General features: G+C 40.2%; 3 protein-coding genes across 3 annotated transcripts; all 3 read right to left on the bottom strand.

The window, feature by feature from the left end:
• Positions 1-1,324: 1,324 nt before the first annotated feature.
• LOC129098234 (cytochrome b-c1 complex subunit 2, mitochondrial) lies at positions 1,325-7,818 on the bottom strand. Its single transcript, XM_054607220.1, has 14 exons — positions 7,708-7,818; positions 6,215-6,316; positions 5,958-6,107; positions 5,721-5,785; positions 5,547-5,603; positions 5,328-5,452; positions 4,628-4,725; positions 4,445-4,502; positions 3,906-4,001; positions 3,609-3,808; positions 3,422-3,502; positions 3,256-3,332; positions 2,988-3,141; positions 1,325-2,163 (listed from the first exon to the last, which is right to left on the bottom strand). The coding sequence occupies exons 1-14, from the start codon at positions 7,738-7,740 to the stop codon at positions 2,080-2,082; spliced, it is 1,380 nt and encodes a 459-aa protein (XP_054463195.1). The 5' UTR covers positions 7,741-7,818; the 3' UTR covers positions 1,325-2,079.
• Positions 7,819-8,898: 1,080 nt separating this feature from the next.
• On the bottom strand, positions 8,899-15,165 carry si:ch211-256e16.3 (kelch-like protein 20). Its single transcript, XM_054607550.1, has 12 exons — positions 14,991-15,165; positions 14,372-14,705; positions 14,059-14,193; positions 13,787-13,978; positions 12,760-12,903; positions 11,920-12,106; positions 11,236-11,382; positions 10,938-11,066; positions 10,514-10,690; positions 10,279-10,425; positions 10,018-10,183; positions 8,899-9,726 (listed from the first exon to the last, which is right to left on the bottom strand). The coding sequence occupies exons 2-12, from the start codon at positions 14,681-14,683 to the stop codon at positions 9,570-9,572; spliced, it is 1,893 nt and encodes a 630-aa protein (XP_054463525.1). The 5' UTR covers positions 14,684-14,705; positions 14,991-15,165; the 3' UTR covers positions 8,899-9,569.
• Positions 15,166-16,397: 1,232 nt separating this feature from the next.
• Positions 16,398-19,388, bottom strand: anks4b (ankyrin repeat and sterile alpha motif domain containing 4B). Its single transcript, XM_054607680.1, has 2 exons — positions 19,120-19,388; positions 16,398-17,954 (listed from the first exon to the last, which is right to left on the bottom strand). Exons 1-2 carry the CDS (start codon positions 19,278-19,280, stop codon positions 16,820-16,822), a joined length of 1,296 nt encoding a protein of 431 aa, XP_054463655.1. The 5' UTR covers positions 19,281-19,388; the 3' UTR covers positions 16,398-16,819.
• Positions 19,389-20,930: the final 1,542 nt, after the last annotated feature.

The following is a 20,930-nucleotide window of genomic DNA, read 5'->3' as shown; positions in this document are numbered from 1 at the left end:
CAAAAGTTTGGACACACCTTCTCATTCAACTACTTCAAAATTCAAAAACATATTCTGGTTTGTTGAGCATTTGTTTGTTTACCACATACTTCCATATGTGTTCCTTCATAGTTTGGATGTCTTCAATATTAATCTACAATGTAGATCAAAATAAAAATAAAGAAAAACCATTGAATGAGAAGGTGTGTCCAAACTTTTGACTGGTACTGTATAAACTTTTGTATGTGTTTTTATATTTTTACATAGCAGTTAAATGTTTATGTTATTTGTTTCTCCTTGTTTTTGTTTATTTGTCTATTTCTGTGTACAGTACCAGTCAAAAGTTTGGACACACCTTCTCATTCAACTACTTTGAAGAATGTAAAAAATTGAAAACATATTCTGGTTTGTTGAGCATTTGTTTGTTTACCACATACTTCCATATGTGTTCCTTCATAGTTTGGATGTCTTCAATATTAATCTACAATGTAGAAAAAAAGAAAGAAAGAAATAAAGAAAAACCATTGAATGAGAAGGTGTGTCCAAACTTTTGACTGGTACTGTATAAACTTTTGTATGTGTTTTTATATTTTTACATAGCAGTTAAATGTTTATGCTATTTGTTTCTCCTTGTTTTTGTTTATTTGTCTATTTCTGTGTACAGTACCAGTCAAAAGTTTGGACACACCTTCTCATTCAACTACTTTGAAGAATGTAAAAAATTGAAAACATATTCTGGTTTGTTGAGCATTTGTTTGTTTACCACATAATTCCATATGTGTTCCTTCATAGTTTGGATGTCTTCAATATTAATCTACAATGTAGATAAAAATAAAAATAAAAATAAAGAAAAACCATTGAATGAGAAGGTGTGTCCAAACTTTTGACTGGTACTGTATAAACTTTTGTATATGTTTACATAGCAGGAATTTCTTTTCCTCCTTGTTTTTGTTTTTTTGTCTATTTCTGTGTATGTACGAAATCTTATTATCTTTTACATCAGAGTGCTCACATGAAGCATATTCCTAAATAAAGGTGTGTTTAATTGAGCAAGAGCTGCATTTAAAGGGCAAACAAACAATTTTGATAAACAGTTCAACGGTCAAGGCATTTATAAAGCAAACTATCGCTGGTTCCAGCTTCTATAATTGAAGTTTGTATAACTGCAAAAACTATGGATCTTGAATTAAACAATTCAAATACTTCACCTTGGTCTCTGAGAAATTATGACTGATAATTCACACTTAATCTTGCATTTTATTTATACACAATTAATTAAAAAAACAGCTTTATCAGTAATGAAAATAATTTCTTTCATCCCTAAATACTTTTACCATAAGCTAACAAAATGGTTGTATTATTCTATCACAGTACTTGAATATGGACATTAATTTATGCTATGAGCTTAATGTTATTTTAAGGGTACACCTTAATAAAGTACTGTGTGTAATACTCTGAGGTATTTTTCTTTCCATTTTATACTAGTTCTAAATGTTGTACTTTCTTATAAATCTTATAAAGCATAATACATTGTTATGAGTAAAGCATTTTATTTTGATTGTTTGGATACATTTAGCTGGGGTTGCTTCTTTTACTAAAGTAAATTGTACTCATCAATACTTATTCCACAACTGCACAAGCAAAAACAGTAAAATGTTTGACATTGGCAACTTTCAATCATGCATGTTTGTGTTTTTGGGTCCCCCTACTGGTTAATGAGTGAAACAACATCTCTGAAGTGCTAAAAATAGCTGCTGCCCGAACAGCTTTTTAAACCACCAGAGGATCCTCACACTCTTGATACAGCAAAGAAAACCTTTAGTGAATCTGGATCCATTCCAATATACAAATCCAAGCAGCATACAGCGGTTATCACCGTCTTTAATTTACATAGATATACAGTTAAATTGACAAAAAAAAAAAATTGCATTGCATTATGATTCCCTGGCTCTCTGTTGGTGCTTACAGGACAGACCACAAATGATTAGTGACATCAAATGAATTGCTTTAGGAGGCTGTGCCTTTGAGGTCCTCTTTCCTTTTGAAGCAGCTAGGCAAAGCATGCCCGAGTTAAAAATCAACCATTCTTAGATTTTATCTTCATACTTCATCCACAAACGGTGTATTCACCAGGTGTCCACTAGCTGCCATGGTCTTCTTGCCATCCACGAATGACTTTGCAGCCTGTGAAGAAAGGAGAGAGTGTTTTCAAATGTTAAAACTTTTTAATTTACTGCTTAGTCAGTTCTTATGTGGTGAATTATAACTCAGCACACAACTCCATAAACTGTCATTACATACAAAACACAATGAGATTATTTATAAACATTCCTGTAACTACATGTTTCTGCATTAATCTCCTGAGTTATTTCTCTATTTTATGCACACAAATAATTTGTACAACAAATACAGATTAACACCATTACCACAGAGGTTTGTACATCACTGGGACACTAGGTAACATTTGACAAGATGTCACGCATAGTCACTGGCTTAAAGTTACGTAAAACACACACACATGGGAGAAGTTTTGTTCTGGGTTTTCTGCCAGGAATCTCCTTAAATTTAGGCACCACCCAAACAAAAGATCATGGTTTGGGTTTAAATAAACCCTTTCTGGAAGAAAACTCTGAAGGCGAGCTTCTCCCATGTTCATAAACATCAGATATCTAAATAACTTAAAGCTGAATTAATTAATTGTTTTGCTGTAAGCACAACATTGACACATTATCACCATATGAAGCTGTTATCATGAACAGGCTAGCAAACAGTTGCTTATTTACAGCATTTATTCAACAGATATCAAACAACATTAGCATTCATGTGGCAATGTGATGATTGGAATTCCATTCACTTCGGTTTCCACCTACTCCTGAGGGAAATATCTGTTTTGTAGCTGCTAAATGCTCCAATATGTTCAGCGTCTGTGATTTAATCTCAGGCAGGTAGTTTACAGGTTGTGAACAAACTGAACTTGATTCAAGACAGGCAGTTGTGGAGACACTCACCGTGACCACATCGTCATGGGTGACAGCATCTATGGCCTGGAGAACAGCATCAGGGAGCTGGTACGCCGCGGTGGTCAGAGCCTGAGCTCCGATCTCCTCCAACAGACCGTCAGAGCTCTCTATGGACATCAGGTACTCGGATTTCACCTGGTTCCTACGCAGAGAAGTCAAACACACACACACACACATGATCAGTCAACATCATGTAGTTTTAATTATGGTACACAGCTGCTTCACTTCCATGTCCCACGTCACTCAGTGAACTCACTTTGCTCTGGTGATGTCTGCCTCTGATACGTTTCCCTCAGCCACACCTCTCACTTGAGCAACGGCAGCTCTGATCACCTACACGGAGGACGGCGACACAGAAAACACATTTTAGATGTAGGTTCATTCATCAATTTGTCTTCAAAAGGAGTGAATTTAGAAATCACCTCTCCTGCAGAGCCAGCTTGTGCAATGGTGTAGACGCCGAACAAGCCAGAGTCAGAGTACGAGGCGTTGAAGGCCGTGGCCTGAAAGACATCTGACATTAGGAGACAAACTCTGCATTTATAACTCATGCAAAACATCATCCTACAATAAAACAAACAATGCCTTCCAACTTTTTTTTAAACTTACATCAAAGGGCTGTGTGGTAGCTTTGGCGATACCCTGGCTCAGTTTGCTGGTGATGTTGGAGCCCCTCTTTACATGCGGCCCAGCTCCCAGGACCCTTTGCAGCACGCTGAAGGCATTAGCCTCCGCGCTGCCTGTCACTCCACCCTCAGTGGTGATCAGTGCGTGCACCAGTTCGTCATTGCTCTGCACACGCAGCTCACCTACAAGCAAAACACAGATACATAATAGCGCCCATGACAATAACGCGACATCAGTTCTTAAAAGGTGTGATGTCACTGTTGAAGTTAAGAGTTTTACCTCCACGGTACGCAGCCTTAGCAGCAGGCGCACCAGACGCACTGCGGACGCTCAGGAGCCCCTCACCCATCTGCTTCAAGACGGAGTGCTTCACACCTGGACGCAAAAATCAAACCAAACTGACATTAACATACACCTGAAGTGGAACACAGAGCAGCTTCACGAACTGAAACACACCACACGAATTGCCAGGATAGAAACATCCAGAGGAGCATGATGTGCCGTCATTCAGGCATGCTGACTCTGCATGAAACATTGCAGGTAGAGTCAACCTTAAGACATTTAACAAATAGAAAATCAATTTTTTATTTTTTTATTTAATTAGTACCTCTGATTCTTTTGACAGAGGCCTTATGACATTTCAGAGGAGAGAGGACACACAAGCACAGTTAACTAACATCAATGGGACTTCTATGAATTCAGAATGAAAGCTAAACATTGGTAAGGAATGGAGCAGTGATAACTAGAACCTAATGAGTTTGGAAAGCAGCGGTGACAAAACGATGCAGTCCGACAAGACAGCAAGAGCAGACACTCACCTAGTCCTACAAGAGCCATTCTGCCAGTGGTGAAATTGTCCTCAACAAATGTCTGCAGCTACAAGAAGACGATAAGGAAAAGGAGAGGTGTGTGTGTGTGTGTGCGTGAGCTGCGTACGCACTAACAAAGGATGAAACGCTATGTTAGGTTTATTCATACGTCTTGCTAACAAAGATCCATACCTGTGTACAGGAGACCTGACCGACCATGTAGTCTGGGCAGTACAGAGAGTTGGAGAGGGCGTTTTTGTACGCGGCTTCGTGCAACTTCTCAATTACACCTGCGAAAAGAAAACCGAAAATTCCCCAAATTACATAAAGCATCGACCCGTACAGTCAAGTGTCTTTAGTTTCAGTAGTGAGCCATATTTATCTTCACCTCTCCATGATAAGGGTTAAAACAATTCATTACAACTCCAAAAAATATACTCAAAATTGTATTTTTGACACATATAACAAGACATTAATGAACAATTAAAACACAGTTTGAAGCTGGAACATTTCTTACTGTGTCTTTAAGCATTATTGTTCACATTAATAATAACAGCCCACTATGCATCTACCTGTAGCTTTTAGCTCATGTATTTTGTTCCCTCAGAAATTAAGAGGCCAAACCAGAAATTACCAGTAAATAATAGACATGCGTTTGTCAGATAGGTCCAATATTGCTCTAATTCGGCTGGACAAAGGTGTGCGGACATGCTAGCAAGAAAAAACCTCACACAACAATTTTAAAATACGGTTTGGTATATAAAAGGCCAATGTTTTGCTAAAGTTTGTTTTGGCTCAAAAGATCAAAATCACTCAATAAACCTGACATGATGCCACAGTGACATGATGAACAAGCAGGTCGTTATGGAGCTGAACTGGTCCTGGTACCGACCTATCTGAGGACACTGCTGAGCCAGAGCCTTGTCGACCTTCACCCTGGAGGTCAGATCTTCCACCTCCCATGGCCGGAATTCCTGAGCTGCGGTCACGTTGACCAAAAACTCAAATAATAAATCTCTGCACACACATACAGATAAAGTAACGTTAACACATACTGAGGCATCAACACAAGGAGTAAAAATAACATTACAGACCTGACATGAGGACTTACAGGTGATCTCTCAAGCAGTCTGCAGTGTAGACGGTGGTCTCCCTTGATGATGTCACACTGGAGGTAAACAGACAACGACACATGGTTGGTTCGGTGTGTTGAAGCTATGGTTACACTCGTATTCATTTATAGCATGAAATGCAGGGGCTGTCAGTGTGTACGTGTGTCACTGACCTCAGGCTGCCCCCCAGTGCTTCTACACCGCGACAGATCTTGAAGGCAGATGCCCCCTTAGTAGTCTACAAAACAATAAAAAGTGTTTCAACAAAAACCCTGCAGCAAGATCTAAAAACTAAAAAACTGGTTGTGGGCTAGGATACCATTTTGATTAAGTACATTTCACATTGCAAAAGGGAAAATGATAGCCAAATGTCCCCCACAGTAAGCAGCTAAGAGAAATCACAAATTTACCAGGTTGGCTGCCAGTCGTAGAACATGAGAGACGCCCTGATTTTCCACAGTCTCATAGCGACTACCGGCTTTCACAAACACACCAACGCTGGACAGAGGGGAGTTGTTCTCCAGCGATGCGATCACCAGACCGTTTGGAAGTTTTGACACCTGAGTAAGCAATGAAAAGAAAATGTTGCTGAAAACTGTAAAGATAAATACATATGTTTAGTTTGCTTGTAGACTGCAACAGCTGCAGAGACGAGAGCGGCGCCTACCTGGACATTTTGGGGAGGGAGAGGTGCAGGTGAGGACGCTGCGTGGACAGCGAGGGGTTCAGTCAGAGCGTCGCTCCTCCTGGCAGCCGCATAGCAACGTTTCTGTGGGAGGCAGTGACACCAGATTTAAGACAACTTACTTTTTAAGCGATTAGTCCTCTGAGGGCGTCCTCTTTGGTAACAACACCAACACCAACAAGAACGTGCTGAAGTTCTTCCACTGACCTTGACTTAACCCAACAGTGTTTCTGGGAGAAAGTGTTGCAGCTTCAAGTAGTGTAAACATTTGGATCAGGTGCAATAGTCGACTTGAAGAGGATGTACTTTCTTGCAAGAGCTCCACTAAAGCAGGCTCACGTTAGATCCCTGAAGAGTAACATAACATCTAATGTTACATAAAAGCAGCTGTCAGCTACCTAACTCTGTTCAAGTACACAAGTGCTTGAGCGATTCCTCTATCAGTGGTTCCCTTCCCTACACCTCCTTCTAAAAATAATCATAAATCTGAGGGGGTCACCTGATGACCAACAGGAAATGAAAGCATTCGTTTGCTTTGCTACATAAAATCGTGTTGGATTTCCATTATGTTTCTTTTATTCTTGCTTTTTATTTATAAATGACTTGACACATTCACCCCTTGTAGCGTCTGAAGGTTATAAAGATAAGGACAAAATAAAAAAACGTTTTCCAAGTGACAATCAACACACAACATGTAACCATACAAGGTGACTCAAGTAGACATTGTGTCGTTCAGGGGTTTTGATATTAAAAAAACAACTGATGGTGATCCAACACAAAAACTGTCTATTGTCTGGATTATCAATAAATGTATTAACTATGTTTGCATCATTGAGTAATAATTGATTTGTCAGTAAAGTGTGAAAAAAGGTCCACTTATGATATAAGAAGAAAAGCATCTATGAAACAGATTATGTTTGATCAGATCAAGTTTAGCTTTTTTTTTTGTTAAATCAAACCATGGGAATAATGACGTGTATGCATTATATAATATACAATACAGATGTGTTAATGCCTGCACCCTGCTGCAGACAGTGACACCCTGTCATAGAGAGGTGCGTTAGAGGAGGGTGTCTCAAAATGACCCGTGCACCTTTAGAAACGTGACACTGACACATGCATGCTCATGTGTGTCATTCACCTCCAGGCGTCTCCATCAAAACAGTAGTGATAGTCTGAGATGACCTTCAGGTTGCATCCAGCTGAACCAACACTGTTTTACGGCAGTTTAACATGTTTTACGACAGTTTAACATGTTTTACGGCAGACGCACCTCTGTTACCAGTGGTCGATTCAGGGTCGAGCTACTTAAACCTCCTGTTATACCAGCTAGCCACCTAGCGCGCTAACTAGCCAGCAAGGCTAACCGGAGCTAACTGCGCTTCATAGGCAGACAGAGAAGCACCGGCGGGCAGAGTGGAGCTCCAGGCGGCCACACAGCTCAGAGAGGGACCGATAAAACACACGAGACTCACCGGGAGATGGTTCAGAGACCGGATTCCTCTCATGACTCCAGACTCTCTCCTTCAACCGGTACGGAAAGACAGATATGGCGGCGGACTGACGTTTTACCCACAATGCACTGCGCTTTGCAGCCGATCAAAGATGACATATGGATCTCAAGATAAACTATTGCGGCAGGTTCGAAGTTGGTCGGGTCTAGATGGTAAACACAGATGGCAAATTGTGGGGTCCCATCATAGATATGACCATCAGAGTTAACAATAACTATTATAAACACAGGTTTGTAAAAGATTTGACAGTAAACAAAAAATAGAAAGACATTAAACGCTATTTTCCTGATTATTTCAGGTGGATTTATGGAGACCCATTACTGCAAAGAAAAGAAAACAGTAGATTATTCAAAATTCTGAGTTTTTAAGTCACAATATGTCAATTTCAAAAGTACCACTTTTACGAAATTTATGAGGTGTACAAAATACAACTGTGAATACCGAGCCCAATTATGAAATTGTCAAATTTAGAATTTTCAAAGCTAATTTTTTACTTAGTATCCGATTGTCTTTACTTAGTATATTCATTTTCTCTAGGTCAAAATATGCCATTAAAAATTGACTTGGATTTAGGTTCCCTCAGGAGTTTTCTTAAACAAATAGAAGTTATGTTTACATTCAGTTTATCAACAAAACTCACGTGTCCCCTTGAGCTCTCTAAATTGTTTAATGCATTTCCTTCATCATGCAAAGCTGATTTTCAAAAAAGCACTTAAAACTTGCATTGTTTACATTCATTTTAACTTGTAAAGTCTTCTTTACTGTCACATCCCTGCAATCGCAGCTCTTATCACCACATGTTGATCAGTGTAATATTCTGGTGTGTGTCCTTGTGCAAATGCATGAAAAAAACAGTAAAAAAAAAAAACCCAGCTCAGCACTAGCAATGGACTGAAAACTCACACAGGGAACCTTTAAGTCTAAACTGAGCATTTTTCCAATTTGTTTTTTCCCTTTTGAGAGATTTCCACTGGCTGTATAAATATTCAATGTTGAAAAACTAGTCTTTCTAGGTTTAAACAATTCAAATTAACAAAGCAGGGCTCTTTGATTACATTTAATTACACCAAGGTATTTGTATTTATTAAGTCACTACTGTGTTTGTTGTTTTAAGGCCATAAAAAAACAAAAAACACTCACGGTTAAGAATTGAAAATCTTTATTAGAATCCACTCCATTTAAAGTCACCGAAATTCATGACGCACATTACATTACAAAAATATACTCAACATATTACAGGTGTTAAGACAATCATTCGGAACTTACAAAGTTTAATTACAAAAACACGGCTCACGTTTAGACAACTTTTTTACAGGTGACCTTTGAAAATATCCGCAAGTTGGTCCTTTTGGCTCATAGAGCATCTTTTCACAGAGCAAAATGTTTACCATTTCTTTAAGTCTTTTCTCACAGGTAGTAACAACCAAATAAATACGCCACATAATGATACAAAAATACACTTTGTTGGCTGAGAAAACCTTCAAAGATTTGAGGTGCTCGGACATTTAAACAGCACCTTAAAACATCATACAGGGAGTGGGTCTAGACTGCTGACTCAGTTGTCAATCAGTCACTTTAGATTCATGTATGATGTTTCCTTCGTCACCAAAAGACGGGATCCAAGTGAGACTCGCTGCACAAGCAGTCACCGATTAAAAACCGACTACTCTTCGCCGCCAGTAACAGCTCACACAGCGCTGTGCCAAAACCAGGCATCATCTCAGTTGGCTGTTGAGCTTCACAGCTCTGAGCTTTGTAGTGCATCGTCCCCCGACTGAGGGTGCAAAGACTAACCACGAAAAGAGTTCCTCAGACACCAGCGCTCAGATATCATTCGGCGTCTCGGGAAAGCTGCTCATGTGGATGTCCTTCCTCAGCTGGAGAGACACACAGCTGAGCCAGCTGCGACTGGTGGGCATCTCGCCGACGATCTCCCACGTGTCCGTCTCGTCACAGTACCTCTCGATAGTGTCGTGATATCTGGATGTAAAAGAAGAAAGGCTGTAAATGTTGTCTGTCCACCAAAATCAACCATTACACATTTCTCTTTGCGTTTAAACTGCAATTGCACCACGAAGATTAGATAAATTAGTCGAACTTTAAAGATGATTCTTTGTATTTATGACTTTGATGTTTGAATGGATGCATGAAAGGATACACAGGTAAGCCAGTCAGTTCCTAAAATGGTCCTTGGGCTCCTGCATAAGTTCCTCATAGGACCATTTTTGATCACAAGCATATTTTCAGATGTTTCCCAGATCGTCCGCTCACCTGTCCCAGCCTTCTTCTCCTCCCAGGACGTAGATCTTTCCGTCCACCACAGCAGCACCGGGCCGGTAGCGTCGCTCTTTCATGGGGGCGCACATGGTCCACTGATTGGTCTTGGGACTGAAACACTCCACCTTATCGGTGTTCTCTGTCGAGGCATGCCATCCACCTGGGAGAACGAATGAGAGAGATTGAACTTGATTTCATAAACAGTGGTTTGCTGTGTTATTGTCGTTGTTGGGCGCTGTAAAGTGCGTTGCACACCTATAACATAAATCTTTCCCTTGAGCGTGCACGCAGCTGAACCAGAGCGAGCGATCTGCATGGGGGCGACCTCTGCCCATACAGAGGTTTTAGGGTTGTACACCTGAGCGAGGTCTGTGCCGTCCCCGTCCTCTAGAACTGCGCCACCTAGCGGGGACAGAGTGTAATGAGTGAAAAACAAAATCTGTAAACGACCCAGTGAAAAACGTGCATGGGTGTAGCCTTTGTTTCCTACCGGTGACGTAGAGCAGTCCGTCCAGGGCCACCACAGCAGGACTCGTGACGGCCATCTTGACAGACTCGGTGAACTGCCAGGAGTTGGTGTGAGGGTTGTAGCACTCCACCGAGTCCAGACGAGAGCGTCCCTCCCACCCTCCCACTGCGTACACGAAGCCGTCCAGCATCAGCAGGCCTGAGAGCGAGGATGATTAATCACGTCACTGACGACAACAACAACAACTTTTTACATAAACAGCTAAAACATGAACCATAAAATGCTGTGTTTGCAAGATTAACAGTTAAGATCAACAGTTTATTTCAGTTAATAGAGTCCTTTGAATGAGCGAGGAACTCATAGGTTATCGCATGAGGTATTTTGTGGTGAGGCAAGTTTTCTGTGCAGGACAGAAGAAGTGGCTGTCAGACGCACATAGCCTTACCCAGCTCAGAACGAGCGACATTCATGGGAGCCATCTCCATCCAGGAGTCGAAGCAGGGGTCGTAGCGCCACATCTCCCTGCTGGCTGAGCCGTCGGGAAACTCTCCTCCCGCCAAATACAGGGTGGAGTCTGCAGAGACGGAGAGGAGGATGGAAAGAAAACATGTCACCTGTGACGTGCACTGTCTGAGCTTAGCTGTTGCTCATTTTACAGAGAGAGGGGGGACACAATATGGAGGATCATCATCCACTCCGTCATGAATGAGTTTTTGATATAATTGAACCTCATGTCTCCTCACCTGACACGACCAGCCCGTGTTTGCTCACAGCGAAGGGCAGGCAGGCGAGGTTCTTCCACTGATTGGTCACAGGATCGAAGCTCTCGACGCTGCGCAGCACCACCTTGTCGTCCTCCCCGCCAACTGTCACTATCACTTCAGCTGTCCCTGTTGTCATGGCAACAGAGGTAGGAGAACAGAGAGGAGTGGGCCGAGGCACGCGGGCCTTTGGACCATGGACAGTAGCTTTGGACGGATAAATTGTCCTACTAGGATACGAGGTAGTCGTGTGTGTGTAGGGATGCAGCTAATTTCCATCTGTTTTTTGTTGAATAATTGTTTGGTCCATAATTTGCATAAATGTGCCTATCACAATATTAATAATACAGCCCTTGTTCACTTATTCAAATGTCAAAAGAGTGAGTGAGCGAGTGAGTGAGTGAGATAGAGATATATAGAGATATAGATAGATAGATAGATAGATAGATAGATAGATAGATAGATAGATAGATAGATAGATATAAAAAAACAAAATGCGTACCTCTTTATATGGACAGGGAACAAAATATGTCAATAAAAACTCAGATACTAACGTATGTCTCTCAGTCCCTTAGACCTCCTTTATACCTTCTAATAAATAGATTGACAGAGATGGAGAAGCCTCTAGCCATAATGAAAACGCATGCCATGTGAGTAGGTAAACACCTGTGGACCTGCGGGGCCTCGCTCTGGGGCAGTAGAGCTCTCCACGGCGGTCCTTCAGCAGCATGTAGTCCTTGGCCTCAGAGATGAGCTTCTGGCACCCCTGGTTCTCCTTCACCACGTCCAGAGACTCGATCACATCGTGGAGGTAGTAAGGGCTGATGAGAGGCAGCCGGATGTGTTCAAGGACCTTTGAGGGACAAGAGAGAGATCTGATTAGCATTTCTTGTTGGAAGGTTACAGGGCTCAGTCAAAAGTATGTTGTTTGAAAAGCTATATATTGACACTTTGGCAAATACACTTATTGCCATCTTGCTGGGAGTTAAAAAAAAAAGTAAATTGTAACCACTAATAGGCTGCAGATAGTAAGACTACATTACAACTTTAAGGCCATTTCAATGTCTAGACAGGAGAACAGCTCAGATTGAAGACTTTCATCACAGTCTCCTTTGATGATTTCTATCCCGTGTCAGAAAATGTCAAGAAATAATTGGAACAAGAATGGAATAAAATAGTTTCAACCAAGATCAGAAGTTAAGATAAACCTGCAACCTACCAAAGAGAAAGAAAAGAAGGCAAAAATGAAAACAGATGTGGGAGGAGCCTTGGTAGGTAAGAGAGGTGTCCGTTTACACTTCTTGACATTGGTAGCATGCAATCCCTGATTTATGGATGTCTTTAAGACCAACAGCTGCTGAGCACTTCGATGGACCAAATAAAGACAAGACTACTTCTCAAAACTCTGCTGCAATAGATGCATGTGCATCAAAATGAGATAAGAGAACCGTGTGCATTATAAAATGGATGCAAGCAGATGTACAGTGAGCTCCTGTGTGAACGGACCTTTTCAAAGCTCTGTTTGCGAGAGGAACATTTATTCAACCACGACATGGCGGCCTCAAACACCATCTCCTCTTCAGGCACATTGAGAAAATCACTGGCGAGGATTTCTGTCAGTTTGTCCACACACAAAGACAGGAACTCCTCCTGGTGGGAAAAAAAAATAAAGACAATGACAGAAAAAAAAAGTGTGAATGATAACTTACTCAACCTGCTTTATAAACAGATGCACCATCGGTGAGTTAATCACCCGTCGGCCTCCGTTTGACTGCTGACAGGCAGGTAGCTTATCTTTGTTAAGCCCCTTTCACACATGAGACCCACAACCCTGGCAGGTTCAGTCATACTGGTGAGGTACATGCGGCATGTGCGAAGGCGGCATTTTGTCAACATGAAAATAGCGTTGATGATTTTTGTCATTTTAATTTTTCCACAAAAAGAAATTGACTGAACTCTGTTTCTATTTGTTGATAGAGTCGGGTTTGGCGATATGACTTTAACAGAATCTGTCAACACGCATTTCTCAGGTCTAACAATTATAATACTGGTTAGCTGATATTAAGTATAATTGTTAGCTGTTAAAAATCTGTTTTTACACCGAAAAATGTCCCCCACAATTCCCCGAAGCCTAAAAGAACGACTAAATTGCTTGTTTTCTCTGACCATACGTTGAAAACCGAAAGAAATTCATTATCACTTTGATAATAAAGAGAAAAGCTGCAAATCCTTCACATTTAAGAAGTTGCTTTGGCATCTTTGCTTGATAAAGGACTTTTACCACAATTCATTTTCTTTTGATTGAAAAAAAACAATTAATTGCCTAATCACTGAATTAAATATATTAAACAAAAACAGACAATTATAACTGGTTATTTTGAACTATAAACTGAAATCAACTGTCCAGAAAATGTACAATTAACCTATACCGCCCCTGATAGAAGGTGTTCTCCATATTGCTCATCTAACGTTGCGCTCTGACCACTGTAGCAAACAATTCATTACATAATATGCGTCTCCATCAGCATCTTACCTGCCGAGAAACGGTGCTGAAGTGCTCATGAATGTAGTCCATGCTGTGTCTCTCCAGCACCTTACAGGAATGGGCTTCAGCAAAGCAGTGAATCCCCACACAGTTCATCTCATCCATCTGACACTCCATGAAACCACAACAGGCCTCTCGAACCGCCATCACGTCCAGCAGATTGGCTGCTGCCAGCAGCGCCTGGACACAATTAATCTAGTTTCAGCAAATGTTCTCTACAGGAAGGGTAGGCAGTGAAAAAAAAAATGGGGGACGTTCACCTGCACATTTGCTTTAGAGATCTGGACCTCTGATGTGTAGGCGTAGCTCACCAGCATGCCAATCATCTGAGGCTCAACTCCATTGATGGCAACACGCTCCTGTTTGGACTCTATCAGGTCAGTGGAAAACATGGCCTGAGGAGAAGAGGGAGTGAAAACACACAATTTCATCAAAGGTGTCCTCACTTTTTTTAAACATCTGGACCTCCTGTGTGCCGGTCACTGCCAGGACTGTGAGATGAGATGAGATGAGATGAGATGAGATGAGATGAGATGAGATGAGATGAGATGAGATGGGGGGGATGTGTTTTACCTGGAAGTATGAGCTGAAGGAGGCCAGCACGATGCGGTGACAGGGGAACTCCTGTCCTCCGCAGCACAGGGTCACATCACAGAAGGCGTTGTTGAGCCGCAGGCTGTTCAGGCCCTGCAGGACGGTGTTGGGGTGCCTGGCCTCCACGAACAGGTAGTCATCGCTGCTCAGGGAGGAGGATGGAGGGGCAGCGGCGGAGGTGGAGGAGGAGGAGGAGGAGGCAGCAGCGGCGGCGTCCTCCTGGACCGGGAAGGGGACGTTTATGGTGGACGGAGAGGGCAAAGCAGCGTGGACGGCGATGATTTCAGCCATGACAACTCTCTGTTAACCGAGCCTGGGAGGGTTAGAGCAGGCGAACCACACAGGACAGTTAAGCCTCTTTGACCAAACATCATCACTCTCAATAAAAACAAACCATCAGGATGTGTAAGTTAGCACACATGTGAGACGTGACGTTTGTAAAAGTCGCAAAGCAGGCGGAGAGACTATCTGAGATTCTCACTAATGAGGCTTATCGGCGCGAGCGAGCCGTCAGCTCTCGAGGCGTTGCAGGAAGATAAACATCCGGAACAAAGAGGAGACAGTCACCGTTCTGCGGGGTTTTTTAGTTTTTTTTTACCTGTTGGACATAATCGTGACCGTGCACAGCGCGAGCCCACTTTCTCTCCACACACACACACACACACACACACAGTTGAGTCCAGCGTCAAAAAACGGTGACGACCAAAAATTTAAAGCCTCGACGGAAGTCCCGCCCACATGTGAAGAGAAGTTACCTCCGTGTACTTCCGGCTTCGCTTCAGGTCCCGCGCGCGTGTATTTAGTGAGACATAACACGGAGTCCTGTGTCTTTAAAGTTAAAGTTATTTATAAGGTTATTCAAGGTCAAAGTATGATAATAAAACAATGGTGTCGAACCTACAGAAACGCTTCACTTCACAGATTTTAAGTGATCTTTAATGAGATGAATCTATAAATAAGGACTTACTGAACTATTTAAATATGGCATTACAAGTATACATTGTTAAAATATTGATATGTTAAAACAGAAAAAAGTCATATTTAAGTAGTTTATTGTGCTAATCGTACCAATGGTACTAATCTAAGCAGTGGTGGAGAATGTATACATATCATTTATTTAAGTAAAACTTTTCAGAAATTACAAAATATTAAAAAAAACTATTCATTAATTAAAAATAATAATAATTGTATTATGGATTATTTGTGTTTCTTTTATGTACAGTACCAGTCAAAAGTTACACCTTCTCATTCAATGGTTTTTCTTTATTTTTATTTTTATTTTTTTCTACATTGTAGATTAATATTGAAGACATCCAAACTATGAAGGAACACATATGGAATTGTGTGGTAAACAAATGCTCAACAAACCAGATTATGTTTTATATTTTAGATTCTTCAAAGTAGTTGAATGAGAAGGTGTGTCCAAACTTTTGACTGGTATTGTATGTATATATGTTTTTGTATTTTCTCATTTTATACTCATACACACATGGCAGTAGCTAGATGCAATATTTTTTTTATCCCCCTTTATGTTAAAACAGCATCTTTAAGATTGGTGGACCAAAACTCTTGACAGGGCAAGCAGAAGTGTGCATCCTACTTCCCACTATATATAACCGGTAGGTGTCATTTACACACGCAGCAGACATGGAATATTAGGGATTATTTCAAGTCTTGCCTCTGGCCAAATAATAATCAGCTCTTTAACTGTTATGTTCACCAGCTAGTTGCTAATTCTGTCTGAAGTTTGGTGCTGGGCAGGTAGTAAACCCAGGTAGGTTGTTTTATTGGAATATTTTGTCTAAAAACAGCTTCCTGGTGTTTGTGTACATATCTTGTTGATCTGTAGAATAATAAGATCCAAATCTGGTCAGCACAATTCTTTATGATGTGCTGTAGAATTGATGAATTGTCTTTCTTTCTTTATTTGTTATTTATTTGTTGGTCCTCACTTGCAGTAAGGACCAACATTTGTTCCCCAAATGCAAGGTGACCAGTGGACACAGACACATTTTATTAACTTGGAGACAACATTTCTTTAATCTTTCATTTATTTGACATTATCTTGCCAAATGTCGAAGTAATTATTAAAAATCAGCCACTGACACTGTTATCTCATTTATGGTGAGAAACGGTCACGAATTCTGTACCAAAACATTTTTGTCTATACAGCGATATTGTGGATTTAAGATCAAGTTGCTTGAGGTCATGCTGTTTGTAAATTGGTTTTAACATGGGTAATGCTCTATAAATAGAGTATGGCTAAATGTTATTTGAAACTTTACGCTGTAGAAATAGTTGTTTAAAGAAACAGTTGAATCATCTTTGTTAAATACAGAAAATCAAGCTTTTGGCTCTATTTACAAAAAGTACAGACTCATTTTAAGCTTTAAACTGGATTATAAATCACACGTAATGTTTTTAAAATCACAAGCAGCTGTCCTTCATGATGCCAGGAGTCTCCAATGTGTTCTTTCTTCGAGCAACAGCTTCCAGGATCTTCTTCCTGGGCCCCAGCTGGATGCGGATGCCTTTCAGGTCTTCATCGGTGCAAAGCATCAGTGCCTCCAGGTCAAGGTGTTCTCTGCTGAATGCAAGGGCAAACTCCGGCAAGGAGATGGAGGACATGAATGCATCCAAAGGAGAGGTCTCCTCATCTTCATCATCATCCAGTCCCAGATCTTCCTGATCCCAGGGCAGATCAGCATCACCGTTCCCCTCGAAGCCGGCGCCATATTCCTCTGTATCAAGCATCTCATTCTGAACGAGGTAGCCAAGACTTTCGTTGTTCCCGCTCGGGATGTCCTCTGACTCCAGCCCCATTTTCTTCATGAAAATCAGACCTCCAAGGCCGGGCCGATTGAAGATGGACTGTTTGACTTGGCCTGGCTCGTCATCGTCGTAATCTTCGTAGCCTGCCCTTCCTTCTTCGTCTAACATGCTCTCGTCCTGCTCATTGAAGACATCCAGGAACTCTGGCTGCTCGGATGCTCCACTCTCCTGTTTGAGGAAAATAACGTTCCCGTCCCCTCCCGACCTCTGCAGTGTGCCTTTTTCTTTCTTCCCAAGCTTCTTCTGGAGCGTGCCTTTGACCCTTGCTGTGAGGGATCCAGATTTATCAGCAGCAATAAGTTTGGAGAACTGCTCATTGATGCCGGACATGGTACCACCGTCTGAGAATGCTGATGCCATGCTGGCCTCTGAGACGGACCCGGTATTGCCCGCTCCTCGTTGCATTTTATCCATCTTGCTCTGGTGTCTCTTCTTCACCTTCTCACAGAGCTTTGCGCGCTTCTCCGCTTCCTTGATGGCCTCCTTCTTTAGATTGGCGACCTTCTTGGGGTTTTGGTTGGTCTGCTGTGAGGAGGCCGTGTCCAGGAAGCGCACGCAGTCCATGCGGTCACGAGAGGCGGCAACGTCCATGGCTGTGTGGGATTCATTGTCCAGAGCAAAGAGGTTGGCGCCAAAGTTGACCAAGAAGCTGAGGATGTGCATGTGGCCGTTAGCTGCAGCGTGGTGCAACGGCGTGTTTCCCCAGATGTCACTCCGGTTGGGGTCTCCCCTGTATGACACAAAAGATATATTCGATTTTAGGTAATGATCTGCAACTTTTTTATTACTTGCCACTTACTGATTGATACCATATAATAATGTTTCCTCCTCTATCCAGTTTGTAAGGGTTTCTAAAAATAAGATAAAAAAACATTCGTAGTTTTTGTACTTTTTGGGGTATTTTTTATTGGACTTGATTCATCTGTGGATCCACAAAACAAACTTATTAAAGGGAAGAAAATGTTAAAGTGAGAATATTTCTTCCAAACATGATAACAAGAAGTGCAAACATAAAACACCAGATTTAAGCAATAGAATCTTGAAATCAATAGTATCTCATTACAAACTTAGTAAAAAGAGAATAGTTTCATGAATACAACCAAATACAACAAAGAGTTCAAATAAACCCCAAATATCAAAGTATTCCTTTAAATATAAGGTAAGAAGTCTTTCCTATACAAAAATACACTCACAACATAATATCTAAATAATATCAAACAGATGGACTAATTGGTAAACCATTAAGACTCAAAGTCCTCCTGTGCCGTGTCTCATTGTCACAGCCATAAAAGTCCTGATTGCTGCAACAACTTGTCATAAATCCCAATGCTTCAAGCTTCAGGAAATGCTTCAGTCTAATCTGTCCCCAGTGGTTATGCGTGCGATACGCCCTACTAAATATCCTCCAAACATCTTTCCTGAACATATTTTTTTTCCATAAGAATGTTGTTCTAGATTTAAGCCTGTCTTTTGTTGTGTTGAATGATGGCAGGAGGTTTGGGTGGTGGGGACGGATAAAGGGTTCTTTTGTTTCAGGCTTTCTTTGGCTGATTAAACATTTGGCTCAGCTCATGGGGGGAAGTGGAAATAAGTTTTAGCTCATTACATCATGGTGAAAAACGTGATGAAAAAAACCCAGGTGAAGTCCCAAATAACTGATACGCCATAAAGTTCTATTGATATTTGTTTAATTTAGTTTAAGAGCATCATACAAACAATATTATAGTAGAATTTGCAATTAAATCAATATATTTCTATGTCTTAGTGTAACATTACAGTGAAGAATTAAAACATTTCAATAAACGTCAGAGGACTGAAGTGATAAACATGGAGATAAAGTTAGCTATATATGTAAAATAGGGCCCAGGAGGTAAAGAGGAGTGTAAAATGCTTACTCTCTGCTGCATATGAGCTGAAGCGCATCGACATGTCCGTGGAAAGCAGCCAGTAAGGTGGGAGTCATGCCATCTTCATCTGCAGTGTTCAGGTCTTTCCTCGTGGCCTCTTTTAAGAGGTCCAAGTATCCATCAATAGCTGCTTTGTGGTACCTAGACATCTCTTCACCAGAACAGAAAAGGTCCAAACTAATCTGTCACTTTCCTTCACTGTTTCCTCCCTCACTCCAGAGAGATGCACAAACTGACTCGACCGCACACCCCAGCAAACAAAGTGGTCACTGGGCGTCAACGGATCAGCAGCTCAGAGCCATAAAACAAAGGCAAAGTCCAGTTCACTGCCGTCAGCTGCACAATTAAATTACTACGGCTCCAGATCATCATCAGGAGTTATTTAAAGCTTAATTATTAAGCTTTAAATAACTTAAAAGCTTAATTATTACAGTTATAAGTACAATTTTGAGGCACCTTTTCAATACTTTTTTTGACTCTATTACTTTCCATTTTAAATGTATAGTTACTACCTACTTACAGATTAAGATTCACAAAATACAATAATTTTATAAAAATATGAATACTGTAAAAGTTAAAATTAAAATTAAAATTACCCTCACCTCGACCAGTTAAATATTAAAGTAAGTTTAATCATTGAAATATTATATAAGTTATATTATCAGTGGTGGAAGATGGTAAGATCTTTAACAAACAAAAAAACATTTCAACAATGAAATAGTTAAGTGTGTTTTCTTCATTCAGAATTAATAAAAAGTACTGGTTTTATCCACAAAATGTACTTAACAAGAGTAAAAGTAAAGTGCTAAAGAATTTTCTTTTTCTTATTTTTCTTATGTTAATTATATTGGATTATTCCTATTTATCATAACCATGTAAGCAGTATTTTAATGTTGTACCTGATAAAGTTGAAGATAATCTTAAATTGTTTTATTTTATTTATGTGTTTTATTTTGTAAGCTGATCATTTGTATAATATGAATGTAAAATTATTCTCTGCAAAATATCTCGTAACTATTGTTGTGAAATAAAATTTAGTGCAATTGAAAATACTTAAATAAAGAACCAATACCTTAAATCTAACTACAGTACTTGAGTTAATGTATTAAGTTCCATTCCACCTTTGATTACTACTTGAATAACAGATCTCAAGGATTCTTTCAGGGGATTTCTAATATTAAATTGTTTGAGTAGTTAAATAGTAAATGTTAATTTGGCATTCCCTGCAGGCTCTTGAATTCAAACTATTAAACATGGTAGACATCTTTCTTAAGACACAGGTCATACAGATTTTAAGTGATCTTTAATGAGATGAATCTATAAATAAGGACTTACTGAACTATTTAAATATGGCATTACAAGTATACATTGTTAAAATATTGATATGTTAAAACAGAAAAAAGTCATATTTAAGTAGTTTATTGTGCTAATCGTACCAATGGTACTAATCTAAGCAGTGGTGGAGAATGTATACATATCATTTATTTAAGAAAAACATTTCAGAAATTACAATTTAAAAAAAACCCAACCTATTCATTCATTTAAAAAAGATAAAATTGTATTATGGATTATTTGTGTTTCTTTTATGTACAGTACCAGTCAAAAGTTTGGACACACCTTCTCATTCAATGGTTTTTCTTTATTTTAATTTTAATTTTTTTCTACATTGTAGATTAATATTGAAGTCATCCAAACTATGAAGGAACACATATGGAATTATGTGGTAAACAAACAAATGCTCAACAAACCAGAATATGTTTTATATTTTAGATTCTTCAAAGTAGTTGAATGAGAAGGTG

Source organism: Anoplopoma fimbria, chromosome 11 (genome assembly GCF_027596085.1).
Source record: "Anoplopoma fimbria isolate UVic2021 breed Golden Eagle Sablefish chromosome 11, Afim_UVic_2022, whole genome shotgun sequence".
Taxonomy (NCBI): Eukaryota; Metazoa; Chordata; class Actinopteri; order Perciformes; family Anoplopomatidae; genus Anoplopoma; species Anoplopoma fimbria.
This window is presented reverse-complemented; position numbering and strand designations above follow the sequence as displayed.